We start from the raw sequence: 18167 nt of genomic DNA, 5'->3' as shown, positions 1-18167 counted from the left end.
TAGAAAATGGCCACAGCCCAAGGCTGTGTCCGACACCACCCCCTCACTCTCTACTCCCTATACAGGCAGATGAATGTAGTGGACTATATAGTGAACTCATTCACAAAATGAACAATCCCTTTCAGGTTAATTGCATCATTGCTGTTGCGCAATTAAAACGTACCCAACTCACAGCTAAAAACAGAAAAAAAAAAGATCTTTTTATCACTGCTTTTTGTTAAAGGTTTTTGATAATCTTGCACTGCACTGTAATTTTTATTCTTGTATTTGGTCTTCTTTTATTATATTTTCTCTTGGCTCTTAGGTGACAGTTTGTAATTGTAATCAAGTGTTACTTGAATGTCTGATTATATTTAATGCTTTTTACATTCATGTAAACAGTATGTTTAATTGCCTTGTTTTTGAAATGTGCTATAAAATAAACTATGGAATAAACTTGCCTCTCCATTATTTTAATTAATATTTAATCTCCATTAAATAATTAATATTCAATTTTTGCCGCGGGCACAATGCTTCATGGGATATCTTGCTTGGGTTAGTGACCATTGGCTATTCACTACTTTTCACAATGCATTGTGGGATACTTTGAGTGCACTACATTTTGTCGCAAAACATTTGGCCACCACTACAAAACAACGAACCCACTATGTAGTGCACTATATAGTGATTAGGGGGTGGTTTCGGACACAGCCCATGTCTTCCTGGCAGTTTTACAAGAATTCAGCACTTCAAACTTTTCCATTGTTACATTTTCTGTCATTCCTCTTTTGGGCTACTTTATTACTAAATTTTAAGAATTTTTTTTCAGACTGAGACCACATGGTCCATCTCCTCTTTTCACTTTGAGAGGTAAAATGTGCAGAAAACTAAAGGTGGTGTGGAGCAGCCTATTTCACTGCAGAGCTTTCCGTGATTTGACATGCGGAAAGTCTTATGGAGCAACACCAGTCCTGTGTGTGACAGCTAACAATGAAATCTATCAATGACTTAGTCTTCGCTTAAAATTCAAGTGGGTGTGTGAGGAAACATTGTGCCATCGTGAGAAATATCCAGACACACACAGAGACAGGAGACAGGAATAAGTTTTTCATACACAGAAATGAATCAAATCGGTAAATCCAGACATAGCCAATTCTTTCAAAGTTGTGGGATTACACAAAAGGATTTTTTGCATAATATTTGAGGCTGTTTGGTTTTTCTTCATATTTTGCAGGCCAGCTCATCATCATTACTGAACGTGTGCACTAAAAACAGTCATTACAGGTGACCAAACAGCACCTTTCTAACCAGTTCAGATTCAACGGCAGCAAGATGACACTCTCCACAGTCTGTCAGAAAACAGATTACAGGAAAATATCTGCATTTATTTCGAAGATAAGGGAGAATGAAGCTGCTTTCCCGCAGCAGCGCTGGTGCCAACTCAACTGAGCTGTACTACACCCAACAGTGAGATTAGCTCTTTTCATTGTTTCTCATCCCAACTCTCATCTGTATGTAAAATCATGAGCAGCTTTTGATTTGCTCTATCTTAACACTTCCCTGTGTTAAATCCCCCCTCAGTCTATTTCAATGGAAAACACTGATAATGGGTTGACATGACATTGATGACAAAGCACCAATCTGAAAATACTGAGATCACATGAGTGACAGACAACACTTGGCATGAGCTTACTTTATTTTCTGGTCTGTTAAGTCAGAGCATATGAAATAAATTAAACAACATATTTTTGACTTCAGTTTTATGTTTTCTATTTTCTATGTGTAATAATGTAACCTGTAGCTGTTAAATGTTGCAATGATTTAATTGAACATTGAAGTTTTTTTCTTCACAAGCACCTGGAAATTATCTGCCTGTGAAATAATCCTGAATCATTACACTTTTTAGAAAAAAATGCTGTTTTTATGAGAAAAAAATATATATACATATATATATATATATATATATATATATATATATATATATATATATATATATGTAATCATTTGCCCAGTTTTACATTAGGCAAGAATAATTCTCCCTCTGAACTATTTAATATTCCAAAAATAAAATTGTATCTAGAGACTTGACTAAAATCATTTGAGAGTGTTCAAAAATACAGCAGATCTCTAAATGATCATAATGAAAATCTCATCTGCTCTCTCAGCTCTCACTGTCAATTCTACTTGACTCATCTCTTGTGAAGTTGCAGCTGGGGCTGAAGAAGCACAGTAAAACGTCTATCTTTGTGCATTTCAATCAGACTCCAGTTTATGGTCAACTGGGCAGTTGTTCTTGCACAGGACGCTTTCATTTTTTTTCCAAATTAGTTTGGTCTTTGAAAGCTGCCACAACTGCAATGTTTGATGTGCTACTAACTGGACTGTCATAACATTTTTTTGCAAAAATGAGTGGTGATGTAACAGTCGGTAATAAAAACTTTGACTATCTTGAGAGAGGAGATCACATTTATTCCCACCAAGTTTAACTGTCAATTTTCATTTGATCATCATTTATTTTTCTATTTACGGTATATCTGTCTTATTTTAGACTAGTCTGATTAGGTCCAATACCCCAGTTTCCTTGTACGTAAGAAGAGAAGAGTGAGAGTGTACAGACGAAAAAAGGAGACAGTTTCTCTCTCACCTGTTCCTCTCTGTATGAGGAGAGTTGCCTCGGCTCCCACAGGACACTCTTTAAGCATCTCCACCACCCGTCCATGTCCAGCTGCAGCCACTGGCTGCTGGTTCACCTCCAGGATCAGGTCTCCCTCTATCAGCCCCGATGCTCCCTGTGAGCCCGGCTCCAAAACCTGCACCACAAAATGATGCATTCACTGTCAGTCAGGTTGACGTACTCCAGTTCAATATTCTGGAAACTTCTCCTGTCTTCACAAGGTTTAATTTTTATATTGAAGGACCCTAACTCATAACTTTCCTGTTAATTCTATACTTACCCAAATCAGGTCTCTATTTTTGGTCCTTAAAATCTGGTTATTTTGGATTAGTTCACTTGTTTTCATACTCAATTTAGGAATTTTTGACTGTGGGATTAATTGGAGGTTTCACCCAACAGACAAATTTTTGCTGAATGTGTTTTTTGTAGTGCAGATTGTTTTAGGATGAGAGATAGATTCTATCACACTGAAACTCATCTTTTCTAATTTATCTTTTTATCTATACTGCAGATTAATTTTCAGGATAATAGATCGCAAATTGTTCTTATTATCTCAGTCTCTTTCTCCTAAATTGCACTGACTGAATTAAATTTACCTTGACCAGTTGTTTTAACTCCAAATACGTTTCATTTGAAACTCAATCTATTTTAGCTAATGATTAGCTGAGAATTCACTTCCTGAAACGCAGACAGTGTAATAGAATAAAAACATGAAACAGCTCGGAAGCCTTTTATTCCTGGAATAATCTTTATCTACTGAGTCGGTGATCCATTAAGTGTTACCTGTTTTACTCGTTGACCAGTGGGACTATCGGCAATAGTGAACCCGAAACCCTCTGCTCCTTTCACCATGGTAACTGTCAGAAGCTCTGCCCCTTGTGCTGTTGCCCCGGCAACCCCTGCAGTCCCAGAGGAAGCCATGGACACGTTGTCTTCATGAGGTGTGAGTGCTGAGCCAGAGCCGGGTGTGGTAGGTGGCAAGGAGGAACCGTCGAGATGCGTGTCTCCGGGGTGAGGTGCTCCGGCCTGGGCCAGAGCCTGAGGAGGCAGCTGGGAGCTCAGGGACAGGTACTCCAGGTACGGGTCATAGCTGCTGCGGCCATTCACTACCAGGGGGCGGTGCTCCAGGCCAATGGGCGTCAGAGAGGTGCTCGCTGCATTGGGGTCCTCTGGGTCAAAAGGCAGAGGATATCCTCGACAGAGCACAAGGGTGACGCTCTGACCGATTGGCACCGACTGAAACAGCTTGACAACATCAGCGTGTGTAGTGCCAAGAACGCATATGTCATTGATGTAGACGATGACGTCACCTGAAGAAGAAGAAGGTTTTCATTTTAGTCAAAAGTGGACAGAGCTACATGTCACACCATCTGCTCTCATTGGTTCGCGTATAAACATACTATGCTGCAAAAATAAAAATTGTTCACCTTTTCTGTTACAAATGTTAAATCTCAGGAACATCAGGACATCAGCGTAGCATGCAGTATCCCTCTTAAGTGTCACATGGGAATATACAATTGAACTGCAGGCCCTGTCCAAGTGCGTGTGAGGCAGAGAGTGACAGGGTCAGCATCTGTGTGAAGTTGACACAGCTGGTGCACACAGCCATTCAGACAAGCTTTCACCGAGGCTGATCATGAAAATCTCGAATGTTATGTTGTTACAGTCACAAGTAGGAGCAGTTTTAAGTGATTCATGATACTTCATTGACCAGATGGAAACACAAAAAAAAAAAAAAAAATTATCTAGCGTCTTCTGTTTTTGGTTTAGAGTGTGAGGGAGATTGATTGTCAGGTCACATCTACACTGGTTAGCAGCACTGATGAAATCTAAAGCCATAAATTTCTCACTTTACCTGGTTGGCAGTTGGCATTTTTCCTGCATACCAATAACAACGAGGTTAGACAACTTCACAAATGCAATATTAGATTCTCTGTCATCTCTGCTGCTGTTGAATGTGTGGAAAGTTATGGATTTCAGCTTTAAAGTCGCAGCCCCATGACAAATGCAGCTGCCTAAAATCCTCTATTTCACACTTACGGAGGCACTCTCTGTCACACATGGAGACATGCACACACTCCCATGAGCATGGGCACACACATAAACACACATACTGCTCGTCACGTGCACAATTATACACAATCCCAAAGAGCAATGCCGCACAGCTCAAATAGGCCAGCTAATCCCAGCCAGGGAGTGCCCGTCTGTGACTGTGGGACTGTGTGTTTATACGATTGTGTATGTGTGTGCACATGTATGTGCGTGAGCCACTCTGGCAATGTCACAGAGTGGAGAGGAGCAACTTGGGGGGAGAGAGAAATCAGAACAGAGAGGGAGAAAAAGGCTGACAGACCAGGATAAAGGGATGAGGATAGAAAAACTAGAGAGGTGGAAAGAGAAAGGAGATGAAAATATACTGAGGCTGAAAGCAGGGGAGAAGTGTCAGATGACATGGTTGGATAAGAAAGCATAATAAAGCCTAAGACAGAGAGACAAAAGGGGGGATGGAGATAAAATAAAAAGAGATGGATTCCAGATAAAGGAGAAACTGATAGGCAGAGGGAGGCACATCAAGGCTGAGAGCAACGGAGAGTAGGAAGGAGGATTCCCAGCTCGGAAATGAGCCGGCATGTTCAGCACAGGACCAATTGACAGGTTAACTGGAGAGCACAGGCCGAGCCTTGTACACTGATACCTTCTGAGCATAAGACTACTTTTACAAACAACAGCTCTTTGAGATAAGGTCGGAAATAGGGTCTGTTAGAGAAGTTTGTTTCTGTAAAAAATGAAAATCAATATTTTCATGAGTTGCTCTTTAGGTATTATGCCCTTCACATGAGCCTGTTAACGGGGGCTTTAATCCACAGCAATATACAGAAAATCAGCTATTAGGGCTTCGATGTCTTTGTCAAGGATATTGCTAATTCAAACTCACCCCTGTTAGTCTTCCACATACAGCAGGGTCTCTCTAACTGCTAAGTAAGCCATGTGAGATTGCATTACTGCTTATGTCAACATTACAGAGCTTTGGTTTTATGAATCAAAGCAAAAGCAAGTATGGGGCAATTTCATAATAATGCGACTGCTGGTGTTATTGTAATGATGTTGCACTTGCAGTGCTACTAAAAGCAGAAATGAATCTCCTGAGGAAGAAGGTGTTGTGTGGGCTGGAGTCAGTTACGGTTGACCAAATCAGTGCCGCGCATTCTAGTTAAAAGCAGGACATTATAGTGTCAAGGCAGACAGCTGAGAGTGTGCTGAGGGGAAACTGAAGTACTTGTCTGGGACACACTTCTACAGACACAAATGCAGGACACCCCAAATATGCCACCAAGGACCAGTGATGCCCTATTTTAAGATGAATTGATATTTCTGTGGATACTGAAACCTCCAAAGCTGTCTACCAGTTTTTATTTCTTAGATTTAATCAGTCTTAGAATAGAAATGCAATTCTGTATTTGGTATACAAACATTTTTGAACCTTAGGTTTCAACAATGATAGTTAAGTTTTAAAAGACTGGTAAAAAAGTGAGCATAGGATAAAGACACTAGCTATTCTATTAGCTATATCGCTATTGTGAAAAGCAGCTTTATTTGTGCTATTTATAAAACACACAATGTTACCAAATTATTTACTACCGAAAACATTTTAAAGTTACTAGCCACAAAATCCATGTTTTGTGAAGCCCAGCCAATGTAAACAGTTTGTGACACCTGTCAATCACTAAAACAACCTTCAAAACATATGAGCATATACCATAAACATATGTTGAAACCTGAAATACATCCTTAAGGAACAGTAAACAGTGTTGTTCCAAATTTCCATTAGGGAACATAAATAAAATAATATTTGTTAAAGGACTCAGTTGCTGAAGACAATTTATCAAAAATAGAAACACAGACCGTGTCTGGGGAGGATTTTGTTGTTTGCCTTTTCTGGCTTAAACCATAAAACTCACTAAAGTGCTGGTTATGCTTAGATTATGCTAAGAAATGTACCAGTCGGCAGAAACACATGTCTAACTTTCAAGATGGTGGCACTTGCAGAAGCAGCAGCAGCAGCTTGTCTCTCCTTCAGTTTAGTGTTTTTCATATATTTCTTAGCTCTGTAGCTCCGCCGACACATTTCTTGACACTTTTACTGCTGCTGCTCTTGCCTTTTTAGAGCTCTCTTATATTTGTTTATGTTTAAATGTTTCTTGTGTTTTCTTAAACTGAGAGGAATCAAGTCAGTGTTTCATTGTACTGTTTAGTAAGAATAAAAATTCATTTGGTAATTCAAGGCCAAAATTACAGAGCAGCAGCAGATTTACTACTGCCCGTACTGACAATGGGGGTGCTGTGCTCCTGGCCTTTTAGGTACATGAAATGTTGACAGAAATTACCCAGGAGGCAAGTAAAAACCTGCTTGACTTAGAAACGGAGAGTCTGCCAACAAAAGGTCTTTGTACTTGGCCTGATTTGGTAGGAAATGAAAGTTCATAATGTGGCACAGTTCATATGAGGCTTAAAGGTTCATATACACAATGCTTTGCAGTATCAGGGGCAGCAATTTGACAATAAATTCTTTGGTGACAAATATAATTACCTGTGTCCATCTTTCCATCCTGTGCAGCTGGTCCATCTGGTATTACACTTTTCACCTGTAGGAACTCGTCTGGTTCGTCCCCTCCAATGATCGTGAAGCCAAATCCCATGTTGCTCTTTTGCAGGGCCGTGGACAGGAAGGTGCCCTTCAGCTGGGTCGGGTCCCTCGTGAACAGTGGCTTCTCTGCAGGGAGAGATGGTTTTTAAGTAAGGTTTTACCATGTTGTTTCTCTTTTGGTTTGGTTTTGGTTGGTTAAATTATATTTCTAAAATGATGTCAGTGCTGAATGAGCATATTGCACATTTGTCTAAATGTATAAACACCACAAAAAATACACCTTTTCTTCAATTCCTGAAGAGCTAACGCTAACCCTTATTGGAAATATGCAAATTTCACTCAGATGAAACAGTACATGATGTACTAGTCTAGGACGTCCTTATGTGTGTGCCTGGATTAACCCACCAGGGCCCTGAGGGAGGGCATGTTCTCAGTCCCTGGTACTGCCAGGGATCTCCATTCGACCCTGTGCATCTGCCCCATCAAATAGTTAAGAAACTGCCCATTCTATGACATGGGTTTGGAAAATAATGAGAATGTTCAATGTAAAAAAGCAGTCCTGGTAATTTCATGTTTTGTAACTAAACAATTATGTTAGCATATTTTTAAATCCTGGACATACTATTCTATTCCATGTCTACCTCTGTATATAGTGGGCAGTGGCAGAGCGGACAGTCCCTGGCTCTGCATCTGCTGCTGCTGCTCTAGGCGCCTTTTAGCTTCCAGGACCGGATTCTCAAACTGAGTCCGACGATTGATGTGACTGAAAATACAGTGAGCCATTAAAAATAATGGAGAAAGTATCATTAAGAGCAAATATTCAAGACATAAATAGCAGTGCAAAAATTCAGACCTGGGGGGGAAAAAAAAATAAAAAAGTAAAACATACTGAAGGACACAAATCAAAGTCAGAGCGCTGATTCAGAAAAATACTGCTTTCATTACGTTAAACTGTGAGTGCATTAAAAGGTCCTGTATGCATGTTTATTGTACCTGCCTTGGCAGGAAAAGCTGCACCAGTACATTGAACTCAGTAATCCCATGTCATTTTAGGCATACTGAAAACAGCTTTCCAGGGCATTCATGATCCATTGATCAATTTTGCATCTTGACTCTGAATCAATATTAAAGTTTAAGAACAAATTATTAGCAGGTAACTGAACCAAAATAAAATTCAGGTAAAGATTAAGTTCCAGCTAAACTTTTTATGCGCTACATGTGTGGGCAACAAAAGTACAAATTAAGACAATTTATGATAGATTTTTATATTAATTTCTTTTAACATGACTTTTGAAATCTACTGTTTCTAACATTGAGCTGAAGCCACAGCTGTTGAATATAAACCAGTTTATGTGCAAGCATTTGAACAGAAACATGTATTTAATGGCTTAACACATACAGTACCGGTCCAAAGTTTGGACACATTTTCCTATTCATTTGAATGGGATGCTTGTCATAACATACAGATGTTTCATTTGCATGTGAATAAATAATGCAGCTGCAATCAAATATGCTAAAGGGTTAAGTGTCTAATGTGTTAACGGGGGTGTCTTAACGCATTCGGAGAAAATGTAAGCTGGATCATTTCCAGCAGGTCAACAGGGTTTTATCAGCAGTATACTTAAGATACAGAAACAAGCATTTCACTGTTGAAGTTCAGTCAAATGAGCAGACTGACATAAAAAAGTAATGAGAATTTAGTCATTTATAATTCATAATGAGATGTAAACCATGGAAAAGAATTTCCTGTTTTACTACGGAGCAGCTGAGTTAACCAGCTAAGTCAACAGGGAAACTTACTCTACATAGTAGCTGCCGTAGATGGGATCATCTATCTTCTCCCAGCCATAGGGCAGCTCTAATAGGAAGAGGAAAACAAGAGGAGGGAAATTAAGTCAGTTTACGCTCATAGCAGAAAAAGGAGAAGAAGTAGACGCTAAATTAAACCACTGAGGGGAGACGACACGAATCTCAGGGCTCACAGCTAGACGCTCCCAAAGTGCTCCTTTAATAGACAGACAACACTTCGATCTGCAGCAGTTGCTTTCTTCATGGAGACACGAGTCACAACAGAGACATCAATACCAAGTTGGGGAAGAGAAAAAGAACATTAAAATCATCTGACATGTTGCATCATGCATTTGTTTCCTTCCTTCTCTTCCCTTTGTAGTGTGTGCAAATTCTTCATTACCAAAACAGCCTCAGACTAACCCAGCCACTCATTTTAGCAGTAGTTTGCTTCACTGGCTGTTGTGTCTATTGTCTCATCCACTGTCATGTTCCCTATTCCCACCTCACTTCCTCCGTCCCTATGCTGATTTATTTCTCATCTCTCCATCGTAAAAGAAGTGGGTCAAGCACGGCTAAAATACCCATACTCTATGCCCTATCATTTTATTTCTCCCCTTGTAACTTCTCATTGGCACACAAAAACACTCTTACACACAATATGAAGTGCACTACAATGAACTGCCTGTGTCTATATCTGCAAAGTTCAGGATGTTTTGGTTTTTGGCTTTGCGTTCACGAAGGAATAAGAAAAGCAACAAGGGGACACACGCACACAGTAGCATCTGGTATTAATCCAGGAGTGTTCCTGAAAGGCTGATCTTCCTCCCTCATTATAATTCATTTTCATATTTTCTTTAATAAGAACGAGCTTAATCCATGAAATTCATGACTACATCTGGAGGTGGATATTTCCCGCAATGAAATAAATGATCCTGATGGAAGCAGCTTGACACCAGTGTCATATAGGCTGAAAAAGATAACCCGCTAACAATGAGAGACGAACCACTTGGCATGACTCTGAACTTTTCACTAAAACGCAAAGATACACACACATACATGTTTAGAGACAAAGTACCAAAAGAGCTAATAACTTAAATAACTAAAAGAGCGTGATAGAAAGGGAGCAGAGAGAAATTGTGAGTTGGGGTGTGCTGGGTGTTAAACTTTAATGCTTTCTTATTGTTTGATGAGTGAATCATTGTAAATGTTTCTTGGTTTTGTTGAGAAACCTGCATATTTCAGAGCTTTTGTTGCATTAGTTAAATGAAAATTGGTTTTGGAGAAATCATTCTGGCAACAATAATCCAAAAACAAACTGGTTTTAATTATAGAAAAATAGGAGTATCATTTATTTTCACCTGCAGAATTTTTTTCACATTATTTGTCATTGGAAACATGAATTGTGGTCTTGTCAATGGCCACATTTTATATTATGCATGCCCAGCAAAGCATGTTTAGTTGCTGGGCACTATCAGTGGGTTGCAGTAGCATTTAATTTGAGTGCACCTATAGAATAAATTTGCCTATAATTACATTAGAAAGGTCTTCAAAAAATCTTCCAAAGTTGCTTTTACATTACAGGCCTGTACAGCATTACTTACTGAAATGTCTATATTTTTCCAAAAAAGGTACTGTATTGGCAAGAGTAACGGAAATCCAGCCTAAAACTACCCAACCCTCTAAAATCTTTTCAGATTCATTTACTCACTGACACACACAAGAATATGAATGTGCAAGCACACACACACACACACACACACACACACACACACACAAACACAAACACAACACAAACACACACACACACACACACACACACACACACACACACACACACACACACACACACACACACACACACACACACACAAATCCCCAGCTCTATTATTTTTACAATTATTTAGTCCGTATGACGCTGATACTGTGGCATCATCCCTTCATGCTTTAATGTAATTATGAATAGATTTGTGATCTTGATATCAATAATCTGTGTGTATGTGTGTCCTGTCTGCTGAGTGTGCTGACTGTGCAGCCTAAGGTAAAAGGAATAGATGCAGCAATTATCTTTTCTCTGCTTTACCATTTCCTAAAACCACCTGAACTGCACTGCCATTACCTCAAACGACCCTTCTCATGCCCGAGGTAGAAAAGTCAGATGGATTCACACTTCAAACCACCTTAAATTCCCTCCCACCCTTTCCATGAGCCACCTTAAATGTCAGCCTAACTCATCCACTAGTCGATTGCCCTCCCCTAAAGTGAAAGGGAGACAGTTTCCATGGAAACCAGCAGTGGAAGTCTTTTTTTCTCGCCTGAGCTGAGGGCTCTGTCTTGTCTCTATTTCCTGCTGCTGAAGCACAGAGAGAGAGTGCATTTGTTTTTATGTATTCATAGGAGTATATATTTGCAGTGTGTGTTTGCATTAGATGTCTTAACTGTTTGTGTGTCTGAATATGTGAAAGCATCATCTTCTTTACAGCAAATCAAACACTTTGTCATGTCTGTGTGTATTGAGCACCAAGGGGCTTGCTTGTGTGTTCTGCATTTTTTTTTTATTGGTATCTGTATTTGTTTATCTCTTTACATAAATTGTAATTGTGAATTCTCTGCATTAGATGACTCATCTTCCCTCTCACATAAACTTGGACTGACCAACAGGCAGCCTGGAAGAGATACAATGAATTCATCTTACTCAGACAAAAACATAGCAACTATGTTGCTAGAACCATATATACTTCAACCAAAAGACAACTTTGGATTTTTTAAAATAATTCCATCTTTATTTATTTAGGGATGAAATGAATATTGATTGTTTGTTTCACTTCCTCTGTAAATTGTTTTCTCATTTAAGTGAATAATTATTTGGTCTATAATGTGGCACAACATAAAAAAAAGGCCAAACACAATTTCCTATGGCTCAACTTTACATATTCAAATTAAGTGTTTTGTCCAACCAAAAATGCACAACACAAACATATTCAGTGGAAGAATAATAAAACCAGGAAATATTCACTCGTGAAAACATGGAAAAAATACTAACACTGAGAGCGGAGACATGAAAAAAATAATAAAGCTGTCGAGACTGAAACAAATAGACAGAGACAACAAGAAAATTGGGTTATAAGAGAGAGAAAAATATAGTCAGAGAAATGGTTTTGGTCCAGACACGACTGAGTGTAATTACAGTGATGTAACTCAGAGGTAACATTTTAGTAGCACTCCATCACTGAAAGTCCCTCAACTTCTTCCCACAACGAGTCCTTTCTCAGTCTCAACTTCTGTCTTACTGTCTGTTTCCATGTGCATCATCACCAATCCATTCAACTTCATAATGTCTTATATTTCTTGTTTTCACTGTCTCTGTCGAGTTTCTGTTCCTATTTGACACGCTCTCTGTTGGTTACAAACAGGGTTTTGTGACACTGGCCTTGGGGAGGATTGTTGCTGCTATATGAACCAGAGGATCATATTTTCATCAGCAGCACTAACAGACATGTTGGGATTGAGTGCGAAGGCAGAGGCAAAACTGAAATCAACACTTGCTGTAATTTAAAGCTTGTTTCACTCTTTTTTGACTTCTCGGAGAAAGACAGGAGATATGAGGTTATGTTGCATAACAGAGGACTAGCCTGCGAAGTAGACTACAAGCCCACCAGATCTGCGGTGACAAGCCTTTGAACTCTGGGAGTCAGTGTCAGCATATAGATGCAACACAATGCACACAAAAGTTGCACATTCATGCAAACAAATCAACACAAACAGGCGTCCTTTATTCACCGAATATGCAGCAAGGGAGCAAAGCAAGCTGATGGGTTGTGTGAGGGGGAAAGGGAATAGTGAATGAGAATATGAAATGCTAGAGGAAAGTGGAGCAAAAAGACCAGACATGCATGAGATGGAAGCAACGGAGAGAGAATAACAAGAGAGAAAATGCAAAACTAGCATTGATTAAAGTGTGTCTGAATGTCTGACTGCTTCCTGCCAAAGACAATGAGACTGAATAAACCGTCAGAGAGATGAGCAGTTAACCCCCCCCCCCGTTGGTTCCTCCTCACATTTATTGTTTTCTTCACTTTCTGTGCAGAATCTGGTGTTGTTGCTTCCATACATATTTCATCATTCAAAAGCCACGTCCATTAATGTGGGCAGAAATAAAAATTGCCTCTTCATAGGAAGACGGTGCATTAAAAGCATACAAACTGTGTAAACATAAGAGTACACGCATACAACTAAGAGCTCCAAGGTGATCAGTGAAAGAAAACAATGACATGATGAGTGAAGTGTAGAGCACCACGCTGGATTAAACTACTGAATATCCTTCTGTCACCCATGTGGCCACTGTTTACACTGAAAGAGAGAAAATTTCCTGGCATCTAAAGCCGTTTTCTAAAAGGCATCAATTCAAAGGTACTGCAAAAGGATGTGATGTGTCATCCAAGACCTTTACAAACGTTCTGCAAACACCCTTTGATTCACAATCCTCTACTAGTGATTGCACAAACATTAACTTCCTTTAACCACTGCTTCCCCATAGACAGAAACTGCCAGAAGAAAAAAGAAATAGTCCAAAACAACTTTGCACAGAATATAACCTGCCGACAAATGAAAATAAAGAGGAGGAGCGGGACGACAGCAAATTGATATTTTTGCCACTTTCAAAAGCATGGCTGATTTTTTGACTTCTCTAGGAGAGAGGATTGACAATTTGCAGAAGAAAAAATTCAAATTTGTATATTTCATGCTTAAATACGTCTATACACTTCAGATATCATTAATATATGTTGCTCTTGTACACTCTTTATACTCTTGTACACTCTTAAATTAATCTAGAACTGGCCAAGGAGAAAGAGTGGAATCTGATTTGTACAAAAGCTAATTTTTCATTTTATATTTCACAGCAGGTTCAAATTCAAAGAAAGCGCTGAAATGACAGGTCTGCAGTTGACAGAAACTTTGTGTCTGAACATCCCTAGTGCTGGTCAAAACCGATGTTTATTCTGCCAAGATGAGACCGAAGCACGTCGGCTATGTTTGTGAATTGATAACAGTGGTTTTTGTGTGTGTGTGTGTGTGTGTGTGTGTGTGTGTGTGTGCGGAGAGAGTAAGAACCAGTTTGTACAAAACTGAGTGGTATTATTAGAATTCCTGTCACAGACCAGCCCTTTACTGGGCAGAGAAAGGGAGGAAGAGGGAGGGAGAGAAAGACGGGGAGGGAAAAAGGGGAGAGGAGAGGTCGACAAAGAGTGAGAGAGGATGAAAAAGAGAGAAGGTACATTGAAGAGAGGAAGATTGAAAGGGGAGAGTGACAGACAGAGGTGAAGGAATGCAGAGAAGAGAACGGAGGACGGAGAAAATTGAAGAGTTGGAGGACAGAGAGCGGTCGAGAACGTATTGATTCAGACTACACTCTGGAGAATCACTTCACAACCTAATTCGCTGACCGAAGGCTATGACAGCCACAGCAATGTCAGATCCCCAGATTGATATAATCTGATCAGAAACACACCACAGGAAGACTCATTTGTTTGCATGAATGTCAGGACTTAGATTATTATTTTTATTTTCTTTTTTTTTCTTCACTGAGATTAGTTTTTGTTGAGTTTAGATGTTTTCCTGAATTCACACATATTAGCTTCCTTCATGTCAAAGCCCTCTAAAACACACATTAAAAAAGGCCAAAAAAAATATTTTGACCACAAAGGATCAAATGAAGTCATCCTTCACCAGTATAGAGACAACTCTACTGATAGCCAATAGTTTCTTGTTAACAGATCCCACAAAGACAACTAAAACCAACAAAAACTGCCACATACGTTACTGGTACTGTAACTAGCCACTAGACCTGTTATTTAAGGTGTATAAAGTCATGAATAGTTTAGAGCAAAACAGGTTAGAAAGAAATTTGTAAAATTCTGCCAAACCAGCTTTTGTTTTTTAAGATGACTATTACAACAAATCTCTGTTTTTCCTGGATAAACAAAGTTTTTCAAGCCTCTAAAATTATTTCAAGTTAAATAAATCTAAGAAAGGAAACTCGTTATTGGTTCCTCAACTCTGATTTTACAAATGGGCAAAATGTGATGAGCTATCATTTGTGGGCACTGTTTCTTTTTGAGGGGTCGCACACTGAGAAGTTTGAGTACTGCGGCACTAAAGCATCAATCATGTATTAATTTGCATCTTAATATAATCCTAAATTGCAATGATGATGATAAGCTATTTTTGGAAATAACGTGGTCTTTCTTGAAAGATGAAACATTAAAAAACATCTGTGACTCATTTTAATACGTTTTATGCCGTCACTAAAACAAGTGAGCCGGCAGCTGAACTGCAGACACAGCAGGGAAATCAGCACGCATTGAGAAACTTCCTAACACAATGTTAGTCTTTTTATACGATTTGTTGACAATTATACAAATATCTGATACCAATCTTGAATACAATAAACTAGATTTTATTCTGGAGTGATACAGTCTGTTAGAGAGGTTACACATAAACCAATGCAACAACTAATATCTTTACATCGAGCATGTCTTCACAGTTTATAGCCATTTTATTTTAATTTCAATTGGTTGTGAGGCATCAAACAAAAAAACTGAAAGACGCTGATGGCATTGTGCACTGCACATGTACTAAGAACATTTGATGCTAATCAACACTTCCCTACAGCAAAGCTTAAAATTTATATGTCCAGTTTACTCTTTCTATTCTCTTCATAACACCATAATTATCAGTGAGGGCAACAGCAGACAGACAATGATCTCATACAACAGAGATTGTTGTCAAGGAGGGAAAACACATTGCTAACAGTGAGTCAAAAACAGACAAGAGAGATACACAAATTGTCGGAAATGCAGAGATGACACACTGCCATGAATGATGAGGTTGGCAAACAGGCAAGCAGGTTGTTCAAACTCACCATCTTCCCTGCATTCTTCTGGTGGCTTCGCTTTCTTTGCAAGACGAGGATCCAGCCATGATGTTGTTTTGGTGTTGTGACTGAAGAAGAAAGAGATGTGCAGATGAAGCCAATAAAAGAGGAAAAGGAGCACACAGGGCTTAGACAGAGACTGACTGTGAGAGAAAGAGAAGAGTGCAAAGCAACATTAATTACCTAAAGAAAAGAGACAGAGAGACGGTGTGTTTGTGTGTGTGTGTGTGTGTGTGTGTGTATACAGGTCCAAAGAGAAACAAGGGGATTTATAAGGTAAACTAAATGACCATTAATCCACTAATTAGCCCTCAGTCACTAATTAGTGAGGGTGAGAGAAGAGGGCAAGAGTTTGCAGCAGTGTGTGTGTGTGTGTGTGTGTGTGTGTGTGTGTACAGGCCAGCACTATAAAGTTTATAGCTAACATAAACCACAGGTAGTGCACTTTGTTTAATTATTTTCACACATAATGTTTCCATCATGTACTCAATAAGGACATCAGGGGACATGCAGCTTTGGGAGTATAAAACCTAAAACCATTTTTTCCTCTTACTCTATGAAGTAGACCTCCCCCTTCTCAGTGTACGCCATCTCCCAGTTGTCAGGCAGAGGACCAAGTTCTTCCTCATCTGCATCTGGGACTTTGGCGGGGGATTTAGACGGAGATTTTGGGGCCTCCTCTCCTTCGGTGGGCGGCTCAGCAGAGGCTGCAGCCTGGCTGGATGCTTCAACAGCAACCTCCCCAGAGGCATCTGTGCTCTTGTCCTCATGTTCACTGGACTCTGCAGAGTGCAGGCAACACACAGGCACGCACGCACGCACACAAAAACACATACACACACAGTTATACTCAAATTCACTGTGCAAACACATGCAGACCTTGATGCACACGATACATGCCATGCATGATGAGTCATAGGCAAGCCACTGCAGAGCTATGAACCCCTGGGAGATAGAGAGAGAAAGAGACACAGAGGAAGAGGAGGAAGAGAGAGGGGAGATGGAGTCTAAGGACAATGAGCATGAGAAATCAAAATGGAGAAACGGGGAAAGACAGTGACTTTAGGGGTCAGAGACTGAGTCAGAAATAAGGAAACATTTTTTGAGTGAGGAGAAGAGCTGGTGGCATCTAAGTCAGCGGATGATGAGCGTGGAATTGAAGAGAGTGAACACCACAGATTTTCAGCATTTGCCTTTCACAATTACTTACTGGAAAAGAAAGATGGAGGAAAGTCAGTGCTTTTGCAACATTTATTGGATTACAGATTCCATTTCTTTACCAACTAAAGAGACATTTTCCTGGTGTAGTGAAGAGGCAGTTCTATTCAAATACCATTTTGAATAATTTTTTTGTTTGTTTCCTTCGCTTTTCCTTTGACAATACAAAATATCTTATTTTTAATGCTAATCTCCAAAGTGTTATCAGCATCACATTACATGACTGTATTTTTGCTGTGATGTCTAAATGTGTTAAACTCTATTTTCTTAATACAGTCAAAAGAAAAAGGGGGTAAGGACAGAAATATAGCAGAACACATGCTGGTAAGTGAATAAGGCAAAGAGTATGACATGGCACAACACAACACTGACTAGAAAGAGAGATGGGGGAAGCAGACGGAAGACAAGAGGGCAGAAGGGACAAGACCACAGAGACAAAGAAGAAGCTAGAGAGCTCACAAGTAAAAGGACAGTAGTGTGGGGAGAGTTTGGGTATTAATAGAAGCAGGGACAAAGGCCAGTGGCAGGAAAACAAAGACCCCAGGAGAGATGGAGAAATGACAGGACAGAAAAATGGGAGCTGAAGCCAAAATGACACTCTGGACAGTGATAATGGTAGAGACATTAAGGTGCCCTTGTGTATTCTATTACATAAGATTATACAGAACCTTTCCAGTTCACACTAATCCAATGTCTGAAATGGCCGGTCAGGGTACAGTTTGTTGTCAGATATGAAGCCATCTACACTGGCTGGACTTTATAATCTACAGATATGAAACTGACGAAAGGAGAAAATAGACTTGATTTATCTATAAGGGACAATAAAGAGGAAGGATGGACGTTGCTATGACAACAGACTGGTATCTCTGGTTTAATTCACTCTTACCATTGAGGGAGCAATAAATAACTCAAGGGACAGTCAAAACCTT

The 18167-nt window shown here is 39.5% G+C and overlaps 1 protein-coding gene across 1 annotated transcript in view; it reads right to left on the bottom strand.

Moving 5' to 3' along the window:
* Positions 1-18167, bottom strand: part of magi2b (membrane associated guanylate kinase, WW and PDZ domain containing 2b) — a 69312-nt gene that overhangs the window by 13999 nt on the left and 37146 nt on the right. Inside the window, exons 5-11 of the mRNA XM_029522422.1 lie at positions 16574-16802; positions 16009-16088; positions 9099-9156; positions 7940-8061; positions 7242-7424; positions 3437-3963; positions 2624-2789 (exon numbers count right to left, since the gene is read on the bottom strand). Coding sequence (XP_029378282.1) covers positions 2624-2789; positions 3437-3963; positions 7242-7424; positions 7940-8061; positions 9099-9156; positions 16009-16088; positions 16574-16802 — 1365 coding nt within the window. The remainder of the gene's footprint in view (positions 1-2623; positions 2790-3436; positions 3964-7241; positions 7425-7939; positions 8062-9098; positions 9157-16008; positions 16089-16573; positions 16803-18167) is intronic.

Source organism: Echeneis naucrates, chromosome 16 (assembly GCF_900963305.1).
Source record: "Echeneis naucrates chromosome 16, fEcheNa1.1, whole genome shotgun sequence".
Taxonomy (NCBI): Eukaryota; Metazoa; Chordata; class Actinopteri; order Carangiformes; family Echeneidae; genus Echeneis; species Echeneis naucrates.
The sequence above is the reverse complement of the archived record's forward strand: the minus strand, read 5'-3'. Positions and strand labels throughout refer to the sequence as shown.